This window comes from Chiloscyllium plagiosum, chromosome 12 (genome assembly GCF_004010195.1).
Source record: "Chiloscyllium plagiosum isolate BGI_BamShark_2017 chromosome 12, ASM401019v2, whole genome shotgun sequence".
Lineage (NCBI taxonomy): Eukaryota > Metazoa > Chordata > Chondrichthyes > Orectolobiformes > Hemiscylliidae > Chiloscyllium > Chiloscyllium plagiosum.
This window is the reverse complement of record NC_057721.1, coordinates 3,330,853-3,348,188: the sequence shown is the minus strand read 5'-3', so window position 1 is coordinate 3,348,188 and position 17,336 is coordinate 3,330,853. Positions and strand designations below refer to the sequence as shown.

Here is a 17,336-nt window from a genome sequence, read left to right as displayed (position 1 = left end):
AGAACTTGACTGAGCTTCCGAGTTCCAGTTTTCTGTCAACTCAGGAAGACCAGAAGAGGTGGAATATGACCAATTCCCGAGGTGGTTGTAATCAGAACTGCACAGCTATCATCAATTCACTGCTGTCAGGAATTCATCTTTATCAGTGGCACGTTCGGCAGATATGAGGAATCATCACATCTTATCCTATGTTTCCAGACCCTTGGTCCACAGTGTTGTTAATTTCCCTTTTGCTTGTCAGCAGAGACTTTTAGTTTTATGTTGCGTGAGAATGGGTTTCACAGGTTGGCGCAACATCTGGGGCCAAAGAGGCTGAACTCCTCTGTATTTGTTCTATGTCTGTCTGTGGGTGATTGAGGAGATAAAGTTTTAACATCTGAGTTGTAGTTCAGGTGTTAACCAGAGATTGCCACATGCTTTAGGAATTAATTTGGTTTATGTTAAACAGGTTATTTTGATTTCATTTTGAACAAAACAAAAGTGGTGAACATCGATCTCACACTGGATAGTCATACAAAAGAGAAGCAATTAACCAGTTTGGTAAAACATTTATATTAACATTTCTCCCGGCACAGTCAAAGAATCTTTTTAATGGACGTCACTCCAGAGATGTTAAACAAAATGCCCCCACCTCCCAGTTCTCTGGTATGGAGCCTCGTAAAAATTCCAGTCAATGTGCAGGACTTTTTTAACCAGGTAGGTAGCGCACACATACACTGAGACTGAGGCATGGAGGCCCCCTGCCTTTAAGATACCTATTTTGTGTTTCCCTTACTCCTGTAGATACTTGAGTTATTCTCGCCATTTCTGAGATAAGAAAACAACATGGACGACCACTGGAAATACACAAGGAGCAAGCCATGTCTTTAACCATCTCGTGTAATACCGCTGAGGGAAAAGAAGCCATCTATTTCTCACTCAATTGTCGAAAGTATTGCATAAATGTTTGCAAATTCGATATAAGTTCAACGTTTTCCGGTTTAATCTTCAGAATGATGAAATAATTTCATCCAGTCACAATGCACTTGATACAATTGCTGTTATATTGATATTGATGCAATGATGGATCGTTCCTGATGAAGGGCTGATGCCTGAAACATCGATTCTCCTGCTCCTCGGCTGCTGCCTGACCTGCTGCGCTTTTCCAGCAGCACACTCATTAAGTTGACACTAAAATTAAGCTTTCGATAACAAAACAGTGGGAGTAGAGCTTACAGCTTCATAATTGCCGAAGCGATGAGACATCCCGCACATTTCTGTAGGCCCGTAGGCCATCATGGAAAGGTGAAAGAACTATTTGTGTCAGTGCTACACCCATGTCTCGTTGCTCTTGGAAAGGAATGGAACTGGGTACCAGAAGTGCTTTGGGTTTCGCGGTCAGAAAAGCTCCAAAAGGGCTCACGATCTTTGTTCCTGATTGGCTACTTGAATAGAGAGCTGGATTTCCAATAGCTTTTTCGCATGGTTGTGCTGCAGAGGGTATGGCAGCAGTATCAGTGCAGCAATGAGCCTCAGAGTTGTACAATTTTGCTGTTGCAGCTCAAGGGCAAACAGCTGTTAAACTCTCCGACTCCACAGCAGCTTGTTAAGGGCAGGCCCACCCCGCACTGGGAAGTTCAGTTTTCCTAAAATGTTCAGGAATCGCTTCCAAACATTACACGTTCAGAGCCTTTTTTGGAAGAAGGGGTGGACCCTCAGCCTCCACGCTGCCTGCTGAACCGACCGGACTAACCAGCCTCCATTCAGTAGCAGACGTCTGAGCCCCTGACTCCCTGGATTGTAATGCCTCTGAGTTGTGGTTGCAACCTGTTCCCACAAATTAAAGTCAAGCAGATTTCCATCGTCAAATCTCTCCTTCCAATCTGCAAACGCTCAGAGTGTGAACCCACAGTATGAATGTAACCATGATCGGGTTCCACCAGTCAACTGTCACACGACAAACAATTGTGTCAAGATGTTAGCTCGGTCCTCACTTCTACAGTGTGGTGTTCCAAGGATCTCCCTATCTGAATGCTCTTCCCGAACGGGCTCCTATGATGTCTCCATGAACCTGGTCTGCCCATATACACCCTTGTTGTTTGTAATACACACAGATCCAGTGCTGTGATCAAGTGTTCACAACATACTGCCTCTGCACTGCCAGTAGCATTTTGTTCAATTCAGAAGCAGCATCCTCATGAACTCAACACATTCACTATTTCTCTCTCCGCAGATGCTGCCATGCACAAGAAATAAGAGCACCTTTAGGCCATTCAGCCCCTCAGGTCTATCTTCGATAAAATTGCGACTGACCTGCCCAATGACGTAACCCCCCTCTTGTGCCAGATCCTCATTGTCTTCCACTCTATGATATTTCAAGATCCATCTACCTCCTTGTTAAATCCTTTCACTAATCCAGCCTCCACAGCTCGAGGCATTCACTACTGCTATGGACCAGACCAGACCCCCCCCCCCCGCAGACATTTCAAGAAGTTAGCCCAGATCCTAACTTTTCTGGCTGTTTTAAGCAGGTGTAGAGTGGATATTCCAGGAGGGATACGGCTGGCCCAACCACTCAGTTTTAAACAAAACAGAATTGGTTTCCAGATGACTGAATGAATCACAAACAACAGGGAACAGAAGTTAGAATAACTTAACCTATATGAAAACTCAATCAACTCGATCGCAACTTAATAATGCTGTTCCAAATACTTGCAACATCCCCATAAACACCTCCTTGTCAAAAAGGGTAAAATTAAACACGGGTTCTTACAGGAGAGATATCAGAGATATCAGAGAGAGAGAGAGAGGGGGGGGGGGGGGGTGCGGCAATCAGCATAGATTGTTTCTTTGGGTCCCCAGCTAAAACTTGACCAGCAGCTTCAAACAGACTGCTTGATAAAACCAAACCAAACCAGAAAAAAAAACGCTAAATCGAGAGAACTGACCACTCACCTTTCATTGTACGTGTTCTTAAAAACAAACGTAAAAGCCTTCTCAAGCAGATATTTCCAGAATGGCAGAGCATCTGCCTTTACAACACCTCTCAAAAAAAAACACCAAGGGCAAAATAACCTTCCAAGGGAGTAGCATTGTCACACTCTTCTCCAGGAGAAGAAATTCATTCACATCTCAGTATTCAATGATTATTCTGTAATTATATGCTTCCATTCAAGATTCCCTGACTAGTGGAATCTTCATTTCAATATCTGCCCCTCAGAGTCTTGCATATTTCAACAATATCACCCCTCACTCTCCTAAACGCAATGGATGAAGACCTAACTTGTTAGACCTGCTGGGTTTCCCCAGCCCTTGTATTTTGGTTTGTTCGTGTCTCTAATTCAAGGAAGAAGACAATTTCAGAAAGGGCGTATTCACTCAGACAGTTCACAGTTGGGTCTTCTTACTCTTCAGTTTATAAATTACTTCTCAAAATAACAGGAGCATTCCAGGATGCTGGTAGAACATTAAGCAGAATGTGATAACTGTTATTGACTATAATTTCACAAACACTCAGAACACCTCACAATTTCACTTGAATGGTGTAATCGCTCAGTTCGACATGTGAATGCCTAATAAATTTATATCAACCACTGAGATACCCTCCCTTCTGTTGTATTGCCACTCTACAAGCATGGGGTCAGAACTGCTAACATGCTAGCGTTATCATAAAAAGGAGAAAGACTGGTAGTTGAGTTTAACCTTGATAGAACGAGGAAATTATTGGAAATAATTCCAGGAGACTGTGATTTAAAGGACAGATTAAGCAAACTGCAAAAGGAAGGTCATATCGGACTAACCTGTTGACACGTTTTGAGATGATAATGAGGATGGTTGATGGGATTGCAACTTTGCTGTAATCTATGTGGATTTTAACAAAGTTGTTGATTAGGACTTGGCAGACTCGTCATAGGATCATACAGGGAATTGGTTTAGCTCAGTTGGCTGGATTGTTGGTATATAGAGTAGTGTGGGTTCAATTCCCATCACCAGTTTGAGGTTTGATGAAGTGCTCTCCTTCTAAACCTCTTCCCTTGCCTGAGGTCTGGTGGCCCTCAGGTTAAATCACCCCCAGTTACTTCTCTCCAATGACAGAGCAGCCCCTATGGTCTGGTAAGACTATGGTGACAACAGAATCATATAGCATGGAAACAGACCCTTCGGACCGACCTAAACTAGTCCCCCCTCTGCCTGTGTTTGGCCCATATCCATCCAAACCTTTCCTATTCATGTACTTATTTAAGTGTATGTTAAACATTATAACTGTACCCTCATATACCACTTCCTCTGGAGGTTCATACCACGCACAAACCAGATTCTGTGTGAAAAGCTTGCCCCTCATCTCTTTTTTCAATCTTACTCCTCTCATCTTATAAAGATGCCCTCTCGGCATGAAATCCCCCACTCGAGAGAAAAGACACTTGCCATATGCCTTAACTATACCCCACATGATTTTATAAACCTCTATAAGGTCACCTCTCATGCTCCAGTGAAAAAAGTCCCAGTCTATCCAGCCTCTCCTTATAAGTCAAACTCTCTAATCTCAACAACATCCTTCTAAATATTTTCCAAGTCCTTTTGAGCTTAATCATATCGTTCTTATAATAGGGTGACCAGGACTGGACACAGTGCTCCAGAAGAGGCCTCACCAATGTCCTGTACAACCTCAGCATAACACCCGGACTCCTATACTCCTTTGGTCAATACATTGATAGCTGATGGCAGTGAAGGGGAGGTGGAAAACTGGATCCAAACATTGATTCGACCACAGGAAGGAAAGGGTTAAAGTTGAGAGATAGTTCTGTTGGGAGGTTGTCAAACAGAATTCAATCTACAGAAGAGTGGGATAATGTGTTCGATACTCAATGAATCGTCCTTCAGTTTGAAATGGGAATTGAGCATCACTGTCAAGGTCTCTATTGTTCATCATTAATTCCCTTTCAACTGATAAGCCATCACAGCAGGCAGTGAAGGGTCAAGCACCGAGACCAGGTAAGGAGAACCAATCTCTTTCCTGGAATGGGAATCGGATGGTGTTTTTGCCACAAATGTTGCCATGGTCAACATGACTGAGACTGCAACTTTGCTGTAATCTATGTGGATTTTAACAAAGTTGTTGATTAGGACATGACAGACTCATCATAGAATCACAGGGAATTGGTTTAGCTCAGTTGGCTGGATTGTTGGTTTACAGAGCACTGTGACGCCAACAACAGGGGTCCAATTCCAAGTTTTAATAATTGAATTAATCATTACCACTGCTGCGATAGGATTTGAAGCCAGAACATTTGCTGGACCTTTGGATTACTTGCTCAGTAATATCACCACTATACCACTTGCTCCCTCATACAATAGGTGGTTGGATAATGATTAGGGAGAGGAACAGAATGACCTTAGGACTGTACATGTCCACATATCCCCAAAGGTAGGCAGACAGGTAGAGAATATGATTAGCAAGGGATATAGCATCCTTTCCTTAATTAGCTGAGCCAGACAATGCGAGAGCAGAATCTATATATAAGCTAGTTAATCCATAGCTAGATACAATTACTCATTACAGGGAGAATGTAATTGCATTAGACGGGGTGCACAGCAGATTTATGAGGATGTGGGCTGCTTTGGACAATTTTAGTAAGGTGGAAAGATGGGGTAAGCTTACTTTCTTTGGAGGAGAGGAGATTGAGGGCAGACTTAATTGACATGTACAAAAATTATGAGGGGTCAGGGTAGAGGGATAAGAATGACCTGTGTCACTTCATAGGCAGGTCAATATGTAGGGGGCATGGATTTAATATAATTAGTGGAAGGATTGAAGGGTGCCTGAGGAGTTTATCTTCCACGCAGAGTGTGGTGAAGGTCTGGAATTCCACCTGAAAGAGTGAGAGAGTCAGAAACAGGCACCACATTAAAATGTAATTGTAACATGCAGGGACTTGAACCAAGAGCTGAGGGGTTGCTGTGTGAACAATGGGCCAGGATAGGGACAGCAAGTATAGACTGAAAGGTCCAAATGTTCAGCTTCTGTCCCATACAGCTCTCTGATTCAATTGTTCTGGGTCCAACTTCTTGAGAACCCACATTATCACAATCAGTTCGCTGTTTCCCCCCTCATTGATGAAGCTAGCTTTAATAAGAATAACTCCCCCCTGAAGTTGTTCTAACTTCACCATGACAACGCTGTCAATCAAACTGTGTCATGAAGACAAAGCGGCAAATGCGGCCAAGAGTCGGGATTAGCTACAAGGGCAGCCATAAGTGTTGGATATATGAGGTTTGGAGAAGGAACAGTGTCATGGAAGTGAAAGCAGATGAAGTCACAGGGGATTGGAACTGAAAATTGGCAGAAAAGGTAAGGAGGATGCGGTTGAATATCTTTCACCTTTGGTTTTGGCATTTGAGACAATATATCACAAAACATCACCGAATTTGAAACAGCGGTGGGGACATATTTTCTGCCAATCCCCAGTGCTAACCAACGTGAAGAATATAAGAACGTAAGAATTAACCGTGGGAGTAGATAATTCAGTACCTCGAGCCAGCTCCACTATTTAATATGATCATGGATGACCTCATCTTGGCCTGGCTCCACTGTCCTGCCCACTCTCATTAAACCCGACAATTCATTCCGACTTAAAAATCTGTCTACCTCCTCCTTAAGTTTACTCAATGTCCCAGCATCCACCCCTCTCCGGGTAGTGAATTCCACAGATTCACGATCCTTTGAGAGAAATAATTTCTCCTCTTCTTTCTGTTTTAAAAATCTGCCACCCCATATCCTAAAGCTATGACCTTACGTCCTAGATTGACCCACATGAAGAAATATCCCCTCTTCCTCTACTACCTCTCAGTCTGTGGCTTCTTGCTAACATTTGGCCACTTTATCCAAGAGAGAGAGGCAAATGTTCTGTGTGGGTTCTCCCTCATCAGCTTGGGACAACTAGCGACTGTCATCAGTTCTCAAGGGTTTCCATCAAAATTATGACAGAAGAATGGCGATCAAACACATTATATTACACTGCTGTGTTAAAAGACAAACTGCCTTGCTATTAAAGCATATGCCAACTGGAAAAAATAATATGACAAATATATTATTAAATCATTAAGTAATCTTGACAACATAGGTGGAGATGTCACAACTCCGCTATAGTCCATCTGATGCAGTTGTTATTCTCAAACCCGTACTCAATACTCCCTGCACAGTCAAATTGATGAGAATACTCTGATAAATCTTCCTCAGTCCCCGTCCACTACAATCAAACAGATCATGACCAGTAAGATGACAGAGACAGACTCCTGTCCTAATCAACACCAGAATGATGCTATTTAACTGTGCTCGGACATAGAGAGGCAAGGAGAAGGGGCAGACAAGTGGCAATTGGAAGTGTGAGGTGTTGCATTTTAACTGAAGGGATGGGGACAGGAAAGTATAGACTTAATGGGACAGCTCTATAGGGTGCACAGGGGCAGAGGACCTGGGTGTTCATGCACATAAACGCTTGAAGGTGACAGGACATATTGAGAGAGTAAATTAAATCTGGGCCTTCATCAGTGTTGGCTACAAAAAGCAGGGAAAGTGGTGCTGAACTTGTATAAATCTCTGGTTAGGACATAATTAGATTATTGCGTCCAGTTCTGACCCTTTGAGGGCCCTTGAGAGCTGCAAGGGAGGTTCAACAAAACGGGTTCCAAGGGTGAGGGATTTTAGTGACAAGGTAACTAAGGCTACCATCCTTGAAGGAAAGGAAACTGGGGGGAGAGAGGAACTAGAGGTTTGGATAAGAGATGAAGAAATAACAGATTGTTGCAATGTCCTGGAACACACTGGCTTTGATGGACTTGGACGTAGAGCCAACCAGAGTTGTCAAAAGGAAATTGAGTGGAGACTTTCAGGGAAGTAAGCAGGGATAGAAGAGGCATTTCTAGCAAAAAGAATGCTAGACAAACTCAGCAGGAGAGAGAAACAATCGAAATGCACTCAAAACCTTAACTGTTACGCATTTGAAAAGAGCTGACTGGGATTGATTCAGGAGAAGGTGGGTTGAGAGCTAGGCTAAATACCTTCTCTCTGTGCTGTATTCCATGTTTGACTCTATGGCCAATGCATCCTGAACATACGTTACCTTCTTTCATTGTGTCTGCAGTTGGCTGCTGAGGTCGCTGGTTTAACACCTTTGGGAGGAGACCATTATCAAAGCAGCCGTAATAATTTAGGAAAAACAACTAAATACCCCTTCACAGAGGACCCCGCGATAATTAGTAAGGTGGGGGGGGGGGGAGGGGCATGGCATGCACGCAGACAGAAAGAAGAAAACAATTTTATCGTCAAAGATCTAACATACTTACTGCGAGCCTTTTCCCTTCTCCTGCCTGCAATGAATTCTTATGATCTTTTTTGCTAGTTAAGCATGTTGTGAATTATTTATTCAGATAGTTAACATTTCCATTATACATTAAACTCCAAATCTGGTTTACTCACAGCCAATTTCAACCTGATTTCTTTCTGACTTTGCTTTCATTGGTTGAGATAATCGCCCATAAGTCTTATTGATAGCCAAGACTGGCTGTCTCTTTGAGTGGTGTCCCACCATTTAATTTTGCACACACTAATTTTCAGTTTTCGTTTTAATTCGGATGTTGTGTTTAACCGTGTTCACTTCCCTTTTATAAAAATAAACTTTATAACTTCATTACTTACAATGCTTCTGTCAGAAAACAGCTAAATAGACCATGCCCTATGCATTGTTCTCACTCACCATGTCGAGACTGCCTCTCTCTTACTTTCTCCCTTTACACTACTTCACAGGTTTATCTTCAGCTCTCTCCAATGCCAGTATCCCCATCCACAGTTGAACAGATATGATACCACACTGTGAAGATGGCTGGCCTGTTGGTGATATTTAACACTGGGAAAATCCACAGCTAAGCTCCCTGTGGATGGATTGTACCATATGGAGGAATGGGAGCACAAGGAAAGACCATTAGGAGGGGCCCCAAATGTATCCTCAAAATGGAATTTGTCCATACATAGACTGAATACTGGGAAAGGAGAGGGCTAATGCTGATGAGTTGATTCTTTATCCAAACAAATCAGCCCTTATCAAGGTTATAAAACAAGCCACGGCTCTATCTCATTAAAGAGGGCATAGAGATATCCTGTGTTATCTGAGTTTCTGCCTAGGTTAGTCATATATCAGTCACACCTTAATTGGGGCACTCTCCTCTCCCAGGTTCACATCTCACTTGAGTACATCAGCTCTAAAACCCAGGCAGGCGTCCCAATGCAGTACTGATAGAGTGCTACTTCATAGGAGGTTCCATCTTTCAGATGGGACGTTAAATTGACCTCCCATCTGCCACCTCTCATGGTTGCAATAGGACTTATGGTGCTTTTTTTTTAAAAGAGTAAAGCAGTTGTAGCTCAGTGTTGTGGCTAAATGTCTATTTCTCAATCAACATAAACAAAGATGATCTCATTGTTATCACATTGCTGCTTGTGGGATCTTGCTGTGCATGGCTCCATTTCCTACTTCCCAGCAATGACAGTACCTCAATAAGACTTCATTGGCTGGAAAGCACTTTGTAAATCTAATGGTTGTTAATTTTAGATAAGTCTGTTTTTTTTTCAAAGACAAATGGAGAAAACAATCTGTCCTAATTTTAATAATGTAGCACTTCCAGAGCTTGGAATTAACATGTACAGGACTGTGTTAGAGGATTACCATCGGCATGCTCTTCCCATCCCAGAGCATCCAGGAGGAAATTAATCCCATCATAACCCAAACTTCAGATCCTCATCAGCAGGAGAAACATTCCCGATTATGTTATTCCACTGGAGTGGACAATGTCATACTTCTCCTCTTTATACAGTACCTGTCATGTGTTTGCCCACTCACTCAAGTTACCTAATCAGCCTGAAGCCTCCTCACATCTTCCTCAGCACTTCCAATCACGCTGGGTCTTGTGTCACCAGCAAACTTGGAAATCTTACTTTCGATTCCCTTATCCAAGTTGTTGATACAATTGTGAATTTTTAGGCCCCAAATACTGACCTATCTGGTACTTCACTTGCCACTACATTCCACGCTGAGAACAATCCTGTTATTCCTACTATCTGTCTCCTGACTGCGAACCAATTTTCAATTCATGTCAGTACATTACCATTAATGCCATGAGCTTGGAGTGTGAACCTCCCATGTCAAATTTCATCAGAAGCTTTGTGGAAATCAAATACACCACAATCCACAGGTTTGCCCCCTGTTAGTTATATCTCCCAAAGTCTCAAAGAAGGTTTGCCAGCCATGAGTTCCCTTTCATAAATCCATGTTGTCGTTGTCTTGATCCTGTTAATATTTTCTCATTTTCTGAATATCATGTCCTTTATAATAGTTTCCAACAGATTTTCCATGCCTTCCCTTCTCCCCACTTTAGTCCCTGGGGATGTTTATTACAAAGTCCTGGGGACTTCTTAACTCTCAGCCCCATTAATCCCTCCAGCATTTTTAATATTAATATGAATTTCCTTCAATTCCTCCTTCCCAAAAGATCTTTGCATCCCTTGCATTTCTGGGAAGTGTTTATGTCTTATTCTGTGAAGACAGAATAAGAAAGCGCTGCCATCTCTTGTCCCCCATTATTAATGCCATTACTTCAGAACTGCAAGGGCCTACACTTGTCTTTGGTAAGTATACTTTCTCTTTCCTTTTTACATACCTATAGAAGCTCTTACAGTCCTTACTTTCATACTCCACATTTCCCCAAATGATGAACTTGCTGGTCCTCCTTTGTTGAATTCTAGACAGCTCCTGAGTCTTAGGCTTCCAAATCTTTTGAGAAACTTTATTTTTTATTAATTCACTTGTGGGATGTGGGAAGCATTTATTGTCCACCTCTAATTGCCCAGAGGGCAGTTAAGAGTCAACCACATTGCTGTGGGTCTGGAATCACGTGTAGGCCAGACCAGGTAAGGATGGCAGTTTCCATGAGTGAACCAGGTGGGTTTTCCTGACAATAGACTCACGGTCATCATTAGACTCTGAATTCCAGATTTTAATTGAATTGAAATTCTTCCATCTGTCCTGTGGCGGGAGGTGGGGGTGTGGACGGTGGAGGGGAATTCGAACCTGGGTCTCAGGATTAACAGTCCAGCGATAATACGTCAAGGCCATAGACTCTCAATATATATGCTTCTTTGGATCTAATACTATCCTTAATTTGTTATGTTATTCTTGATTGGGGAACTTTCCTGCTGTGTTCTTTCACCCAAAAGGAATATTTAACTGCTGCAATGTATCCATTAGTTCCTTAACTATTAATCATTGCCTTTCCATGTCCGTGCCTTTTAGTAAAGTTACCCAATCTATTGGAGCCAACTCACCCCAGATGCTGTCGCAATTTCCTTTGCTCAGGACTAAGACGCTAGTTTTGCATTAGACTAATTCATTTTCATCCCATTAAGAATTCTGCCATATTGCCACCACATCTTTCCGAAAGAAAGTCTCACGGGGAGATTAACTCACCCTTTCCTGTTGCATGAGACCAAACCTAGGACAGTCTGTCCGGGTACTGGATTAAAAATCGACCTTGTATATCCTCCAGCTATTTATCTGCCACAGTTTTATTGATGATGTGGCTTGCTCAGTCTACATGCAGCTGACAGGTTACTGGAGCACTGTCAAGTGTATTTCTAATTTCCTGTTTAATGCTCCCTAAAACTCACCATCTCTGTTTGGAGGCTCATTTCTACTGAAGTTTTCCACCTTTTTGTTGATGGTAGCTCCTCTCAGACTGATTCCATGTTTAGACTTTCTGTGCCGATATCCCTTCTCACGATTCCATCCTTCATTGTACCTCCTTTCTCATGTTGCCTGGCCTTCTGGAAGATTGAATATTCCTAGATGTTCAGTTTCCAACCTTGATCATTCTGCAGCCATATCCCCTCATCGCAATCGTATTGTGCCCATTTACAGCTAGTTGTGCTGTTAATTCACCCACCTCATTGTAAACGCTCTGTGCATTCAGATGTAGTGTTCGTCCACCTGTCTTTTTTGACAATGTGTACACATCTATTTTCGTACTCCAGCCCTATACGCTGCTAGCCCTTGTTTTCTCTGCATTCAACGTTTGCTTTATTTTACTGTTCTATCGTTCATTCACATCCTTGCTCCTCTCACGACTCAGTCTCCTGACCACAGTTGCTCTAGTCTGAATGTCTACGCCACCGTACTAGTGAATGACCCTGTATGAGGATATCGGTCCCGTCTCCACCAATCTCCGGATAGAGCCCCCCCTCCAACCCCCAATCCTCACCTTCCACCCCACCAATCTCCAATACAAGTGCATCATCCTTCACCATTCCCGCCACCTACAAACAGATCCCACCACCTGAGGTATATTCCCCTCCTCACCCCTAATAGCATTCTGCAGAGACCATTCCCTCCGCAACTCCCCCCACCTAATCCTAGATCCCACTGTCCAACTTGGCACCACTCTCTTGAACTATCCCACTTGTCCATTTTCCTTCCCACCTATCCGCTCCACCCTCTGGTCTGACCTATCACCATCACCCCCCACCTGCAACTACTTATCGCCTTCCAAACCACCTTCCCTACAACCTCATCCCCCTCTTCCCATTTATCTCTCATCCCGTTTCCCCCCTGGTCACCTCCAATTGCTAATGAAGGGCTTGTGGTTCGAAACGTCGACTCTCCTGCTCCTCGGATGCTGCCTGACCGGCTGTGCATTTCCAGTGCCACACTTCGACACTTTCCTCCAGCATCTGCAGTCCTCACTTTCTCTTACTGGAGTACAGCCTGTATATTGAGTTGGTATATTCAGAATACCAACCTCCTTCTAAAACTGGAGCAAAAGTGGCAGAGGGGAGCAATGGCTGAGCAAGAGTGGGGTATTGTCTATGGCAGGATGGGGCACTGCCAGGGAAAGGGGGGATACATGGACATTGAAGCATGTTTCAATATATTTGGGAAGGGGCTGTTACCAAAAGCAGGGTGTCTGGAGTAAGGCTATTTCTATGGTTTGTTTCTGCCTGGGGATATGTCTGTTGGTGTTGCCTAGGAGAATGTGTACTCAGTTCAGAGAGGTGGGTAGAGAGGAGTTGAATGTGATGTTATAGCGGTTACATGGACATGGTCCATGGAGGATCATGGAAGGGAGCTGGTAGGCTGAGAGTTCAGGAGGGGCATTGGGACCTCAGTAGCTAGGGACTCAGGAGGCAAGGTAAGAAAGTCAACAAAGATATGCAAGAAATCTGTGGTTCCAGGAGACGGGATGATTAATTGGTGTGGGCGAACAACAATTGGGGGGGGGGGGGGGGGACATACCTGATGGGTAATGGTGGAAAGGACTGAACATTTTAGTCCTCACAGCCAAAGTTATCTTCTTCCAGGTCACCGCTCAGCCTCTGACATTCAAGTGAAAACAAATCAACTTTGTCCAATCTCTCTTCATAGTTCATGTCTTCCAAACCAAGTAACATGCTGGTGAACCATTACTGTACCCTGTCCAAAGCCTCCACATCCTTCTGGTAGTGTGGTGACTGGAACTGTACACAATATTCCAAATGTGGCCTAACTGAAGGGCTATACAGCTGCAACATGACTTGTCAATTTTGACACTCTATGTCCCGAATAATGAAGGCAAGCATGCCATATCCCTTCACGACTACCTTATCCACTTGTGTGGGAACTGTCAGGGAACCGTGCCCTTAGATCCCTCTGTATGTTGATTAAGTTAAGCATTCTGCCATTTACTGTATATTTGCCTCCTGCATTAGACCTTCCAAGATGCATCACCTCGCATTTGTCCAGATTTGTCCATCTATCATTTCTTCATCCAAGTCTCTAGCCTATCTACACCCTGTTATAAACTCAGGGAATCCTCCTCACTATCCACAGCTCCCCCAATCTTTCTGTTGTCCATAAATTTACTAATCAAGCCCCCAATATTCCCCTCCAAATCATTTATATTTATATATACCACAAACAGGAGTCCCAGCACTGATCCCTGTGGAACACCACCAGCCAGAGATCTCCAGTCAGAAAAACACCCTACCACTGCTACTTTCCCTCCTATTTGACCAAGCCAGTTCTCTATCCACCTTACCATTGTGAATCCAGTGTGACTTCACCTTTTGTATCAGTCTGCCAACAAAGGCCTTACTAAAGTCCATGTAGACAAATTCCACTACACTGCCCTCATCAATTATCTTTATCACTTTCTCAAAAAACTGAATCAGGTTTGTGAGACGTGACCTCTCCTGAGCGTAGCCATGCTGCACAGCGTTGATGATTCTATATCTACCAACTGTGAGTACATCCTGTTCCTAAGTATCTCCTCCAATAATTTCCCTTTTGCTAATGTAAAACTCACCAGCCTGTAACTTCCTGGATTATCCCTGCTGCCCTTCTTAAACAAAGGAACAACTTTGACTATTCTCCAATCTCCTGGGACCCCTCCTGTCATGAAAGAAGATAGAAAGATTTCATGCAAAGCCCCAGTAATTTCCTCCTTTGCCTCTTCAGCGTTCTGGGGATAGATCCCATCAGGTCCTGGGGTTGTGTCTACCTTCATGCTTTTCAAAACACCCAACACCTCCTCCTTTTTTATATTAGATTACTCACAGTGTGGAAACAGGCCCTTCGGCCCAACAAGTCCACACCGATCTGCCGAAGCGCACCCACCCAGACCCATTCCCCTACATATACCCCTGCACCTAACACTATGGGCAATTTAGCATGGCCAATTCACCGAACCTGCACATTTTTGGTCTGTGGGAGGAAACCGGAGCACCCAGAGGAAACCCACGCAGACACGGGGAGAATATGCAAACTCCACACAGTGAGTCGCCTGAGGCGGCATGCCGTAGACTATCAACATGCCCTTTTCCAGAGTTATCATCCATCATGTCCTTTTCCTTTGTGAATACTGATGGACCTCACCATTAAGGACCTCCCCCACTTCCTCTAACTCCACGGATAAGTTCCTTACTTTGTCCTTGAGTGGACCTCTTCTTTCTCTAGTTACCCTACTGCTCTTTGCAGACAAGATTCCTTGGAATTTTCCTTAATCCTGTTTGCCAAGGGCTTTTCATATGCGCTGCTAGCCCTCCTAACTCCTCATCAAAGATTGTTTTCCCTGCTGTCCTTTTACTCTTTGAGGGTTCTATTTGGCCTCAGCTTCCCTAGCCTTACATATGCCTCCTTTTTCTTTTGGACTATGCTCCAATTTCTCTTGTTATCCAAGGATCCCGAATCTTGCCATCCTTATCCTTCATTCCCACAGGACGATGCTGGTCCCGAACTCTATCCAACTTGCCTTGAAAGGATTCCCACATGCCAGTTGGAGATTTACTTTCAAGCAACTGTTTGCTATCTATATCCCTCAGTTCTGGCCTAATATTGTGGTTGCTAACCTTCCCCCAGTTTACAAATTTCACCCAAGTGCTGCACTTATCTTCATCTCTACGTAACACAGAATTATGGTCACTTTTCCCGAAATGTGCCCCCACTCAAACTTCAATTATCTAGCTGGCCTCATTCCTGAATATAGCAGTCTAATATGGCCCCTTCCCCAGTTGGACACACATAACAAATTCCTCCCCATCCAATCTTCTGCTGCTAAGAGATCCCAGTCACTGCTGCCTCACAGTGCCAGGGACCTGGGCTCGATCGCAGCCTCGGGTGACTGCCTGTGTGGAGTTTGCACATTCTACCCGTGTTTGCGTGGGTTTCCTCCAGGTGCTCTGGTTTCCACAGCGTAAAGATGTGCAGGTTCAGTGAATTGGCCATGCTAAATACTCCAGTGCTCAGAGCTGCGTAGGTTAGGTGCATTAGTCATGGGAAATGTAGAGTAATAGGGCAGTGGAATGGGTCTGGGTGGGATACTCTTCAGAGTGTCGGTGTGGACTTGTTGGGCCAAGGGGCCTGTTTCCACACTGGAGTGATTCTATGACCACTGACAAAAGAATAAAATTGTAGCGTATTCGTTAGGGAAGGTAAATCTTAATGCATGACTTACTAATAATGACTACTGCGATGAGTTTTTGTAAACTTGTGATTTATTTGGTCCCATAGTGAAACCATGTTTTGATACATAATATATTAAATAGATAAGAGCAGCCTTACAGAGGTGGAAGTCTTTCCTCATTTGAATGGTATTTATTCATTCAGTCATCCTTATGATGTTACAGTGTTCATTAAAGAGGTACTCACTCACTACAGCAGCGTGTCCCTAATGCAACAACCATTAGTGAAGAAGGGATCATATTATCACACCCAATCTGATGGCTCCAAAGTTGCTGTGATGGAGCCCCTTTGATATTTTCATCACTCCGCAATCCATATTGCACTAAACAAACTAGCATAAATTATCAGGAAAGGGGAAAAAAATTACAACAGAGCTGATTTACATTTACTACTCAGAACTCTTACGATCAAGACTCATTTCGGTGATGACGAGTATGGCAGCCACAGCCTGTGCAGATATTTTAAACTGACTGTAATAAGAGTTGTCTCTTATAGCTGTGTTAATTTGTCATCATCCTGACAGAAAGCTTCATTTTTCTGGCCTTTGTCCCCAGCCAGTGAATTACAGTAAATCCCATTCTCGATGCCTTTGAGAGTTTTGTCTTCATTTTCTTCCCCTCCCCCTTCAGAGCCTCGTGCTTTCCTGCAAGAGATGAGACAACATCACAGTGAGATATGACACAGTGTGATAACCGGTTTGGGCATGTCTGAAGTCTGGGTTCAAATCTGTCCATTGTTGCTGTCAAACCTTATTTCAAGCCTCTTTAACACCAGTCTTGAGGGCCCACCAAGCTTGCAATACAGTATTTGCAAGTTATCTCTGAAATCAAGGCCAGAATTCTGTCACCAAGTCACCTTTTATTTCCATCTGCATAGTACGTGATGCCGACTCTGAGCTGGCTCTCAGAGTGAACAAAACCCCTAATCCTCCTGTTTATTATATTTTCTTTTTTTCTCTTTTTCTTTTTCACTTTTTTCTTGTGCATAGTAGTTGACACTGATCCAGATCCCGCAGAGCCAGCTCTCAGAGTGAATAGCATCTCTGACACTCCTTTTTTTTAGTGGTTATTTTTCCCCCAGCACCCATGTTGTGTGTGTGCAGGCATGGAAAACACAAGGTGCACGAATCTTTATTCAGTTTTCACCACCAGGAAGAATGGAGACACCTGAGTGGCCAGTGAACACTCTTGTTTCTTTTTTATTTATTTATTTTTTATTTTTAAATTTTTTTTTGTTTTAACCCCCACACTACCACCTAAGTGCGGTAGTGCTTATTTTATCCCCAGCACCCATGGTGTGTGTGTGTGTGTGCAGGTG

At 43.5% G+C, this 17,336-nt stretch overlaps 1 protein-coding gene across 1 annotated transcript in view; it reads right to left on the bottom strand.

The window, feature by feature from the left end:
• Window positions 1–16,033: 16,033 nt before the first annotated feature.
• LOC122554908 (collectrin-like) overlaps window positions 16,034–17,336 on the bottom strand; it is a 42,973-nt gene continuing 41,670 nt past the window's right edge. Inside the window, exon 6 of the mRNA XM_043700298.1 lies at window positions 16,034–16,662. Coding sequence (XP_043556233.1) covers window positions 16,509–16,662 — 154 coding nt within the window. The 3' untranslated portion in view covers window positions 16,034–16,508. The remainder of the gene's footprint in view (window positions 16,663–17,336) is intronic.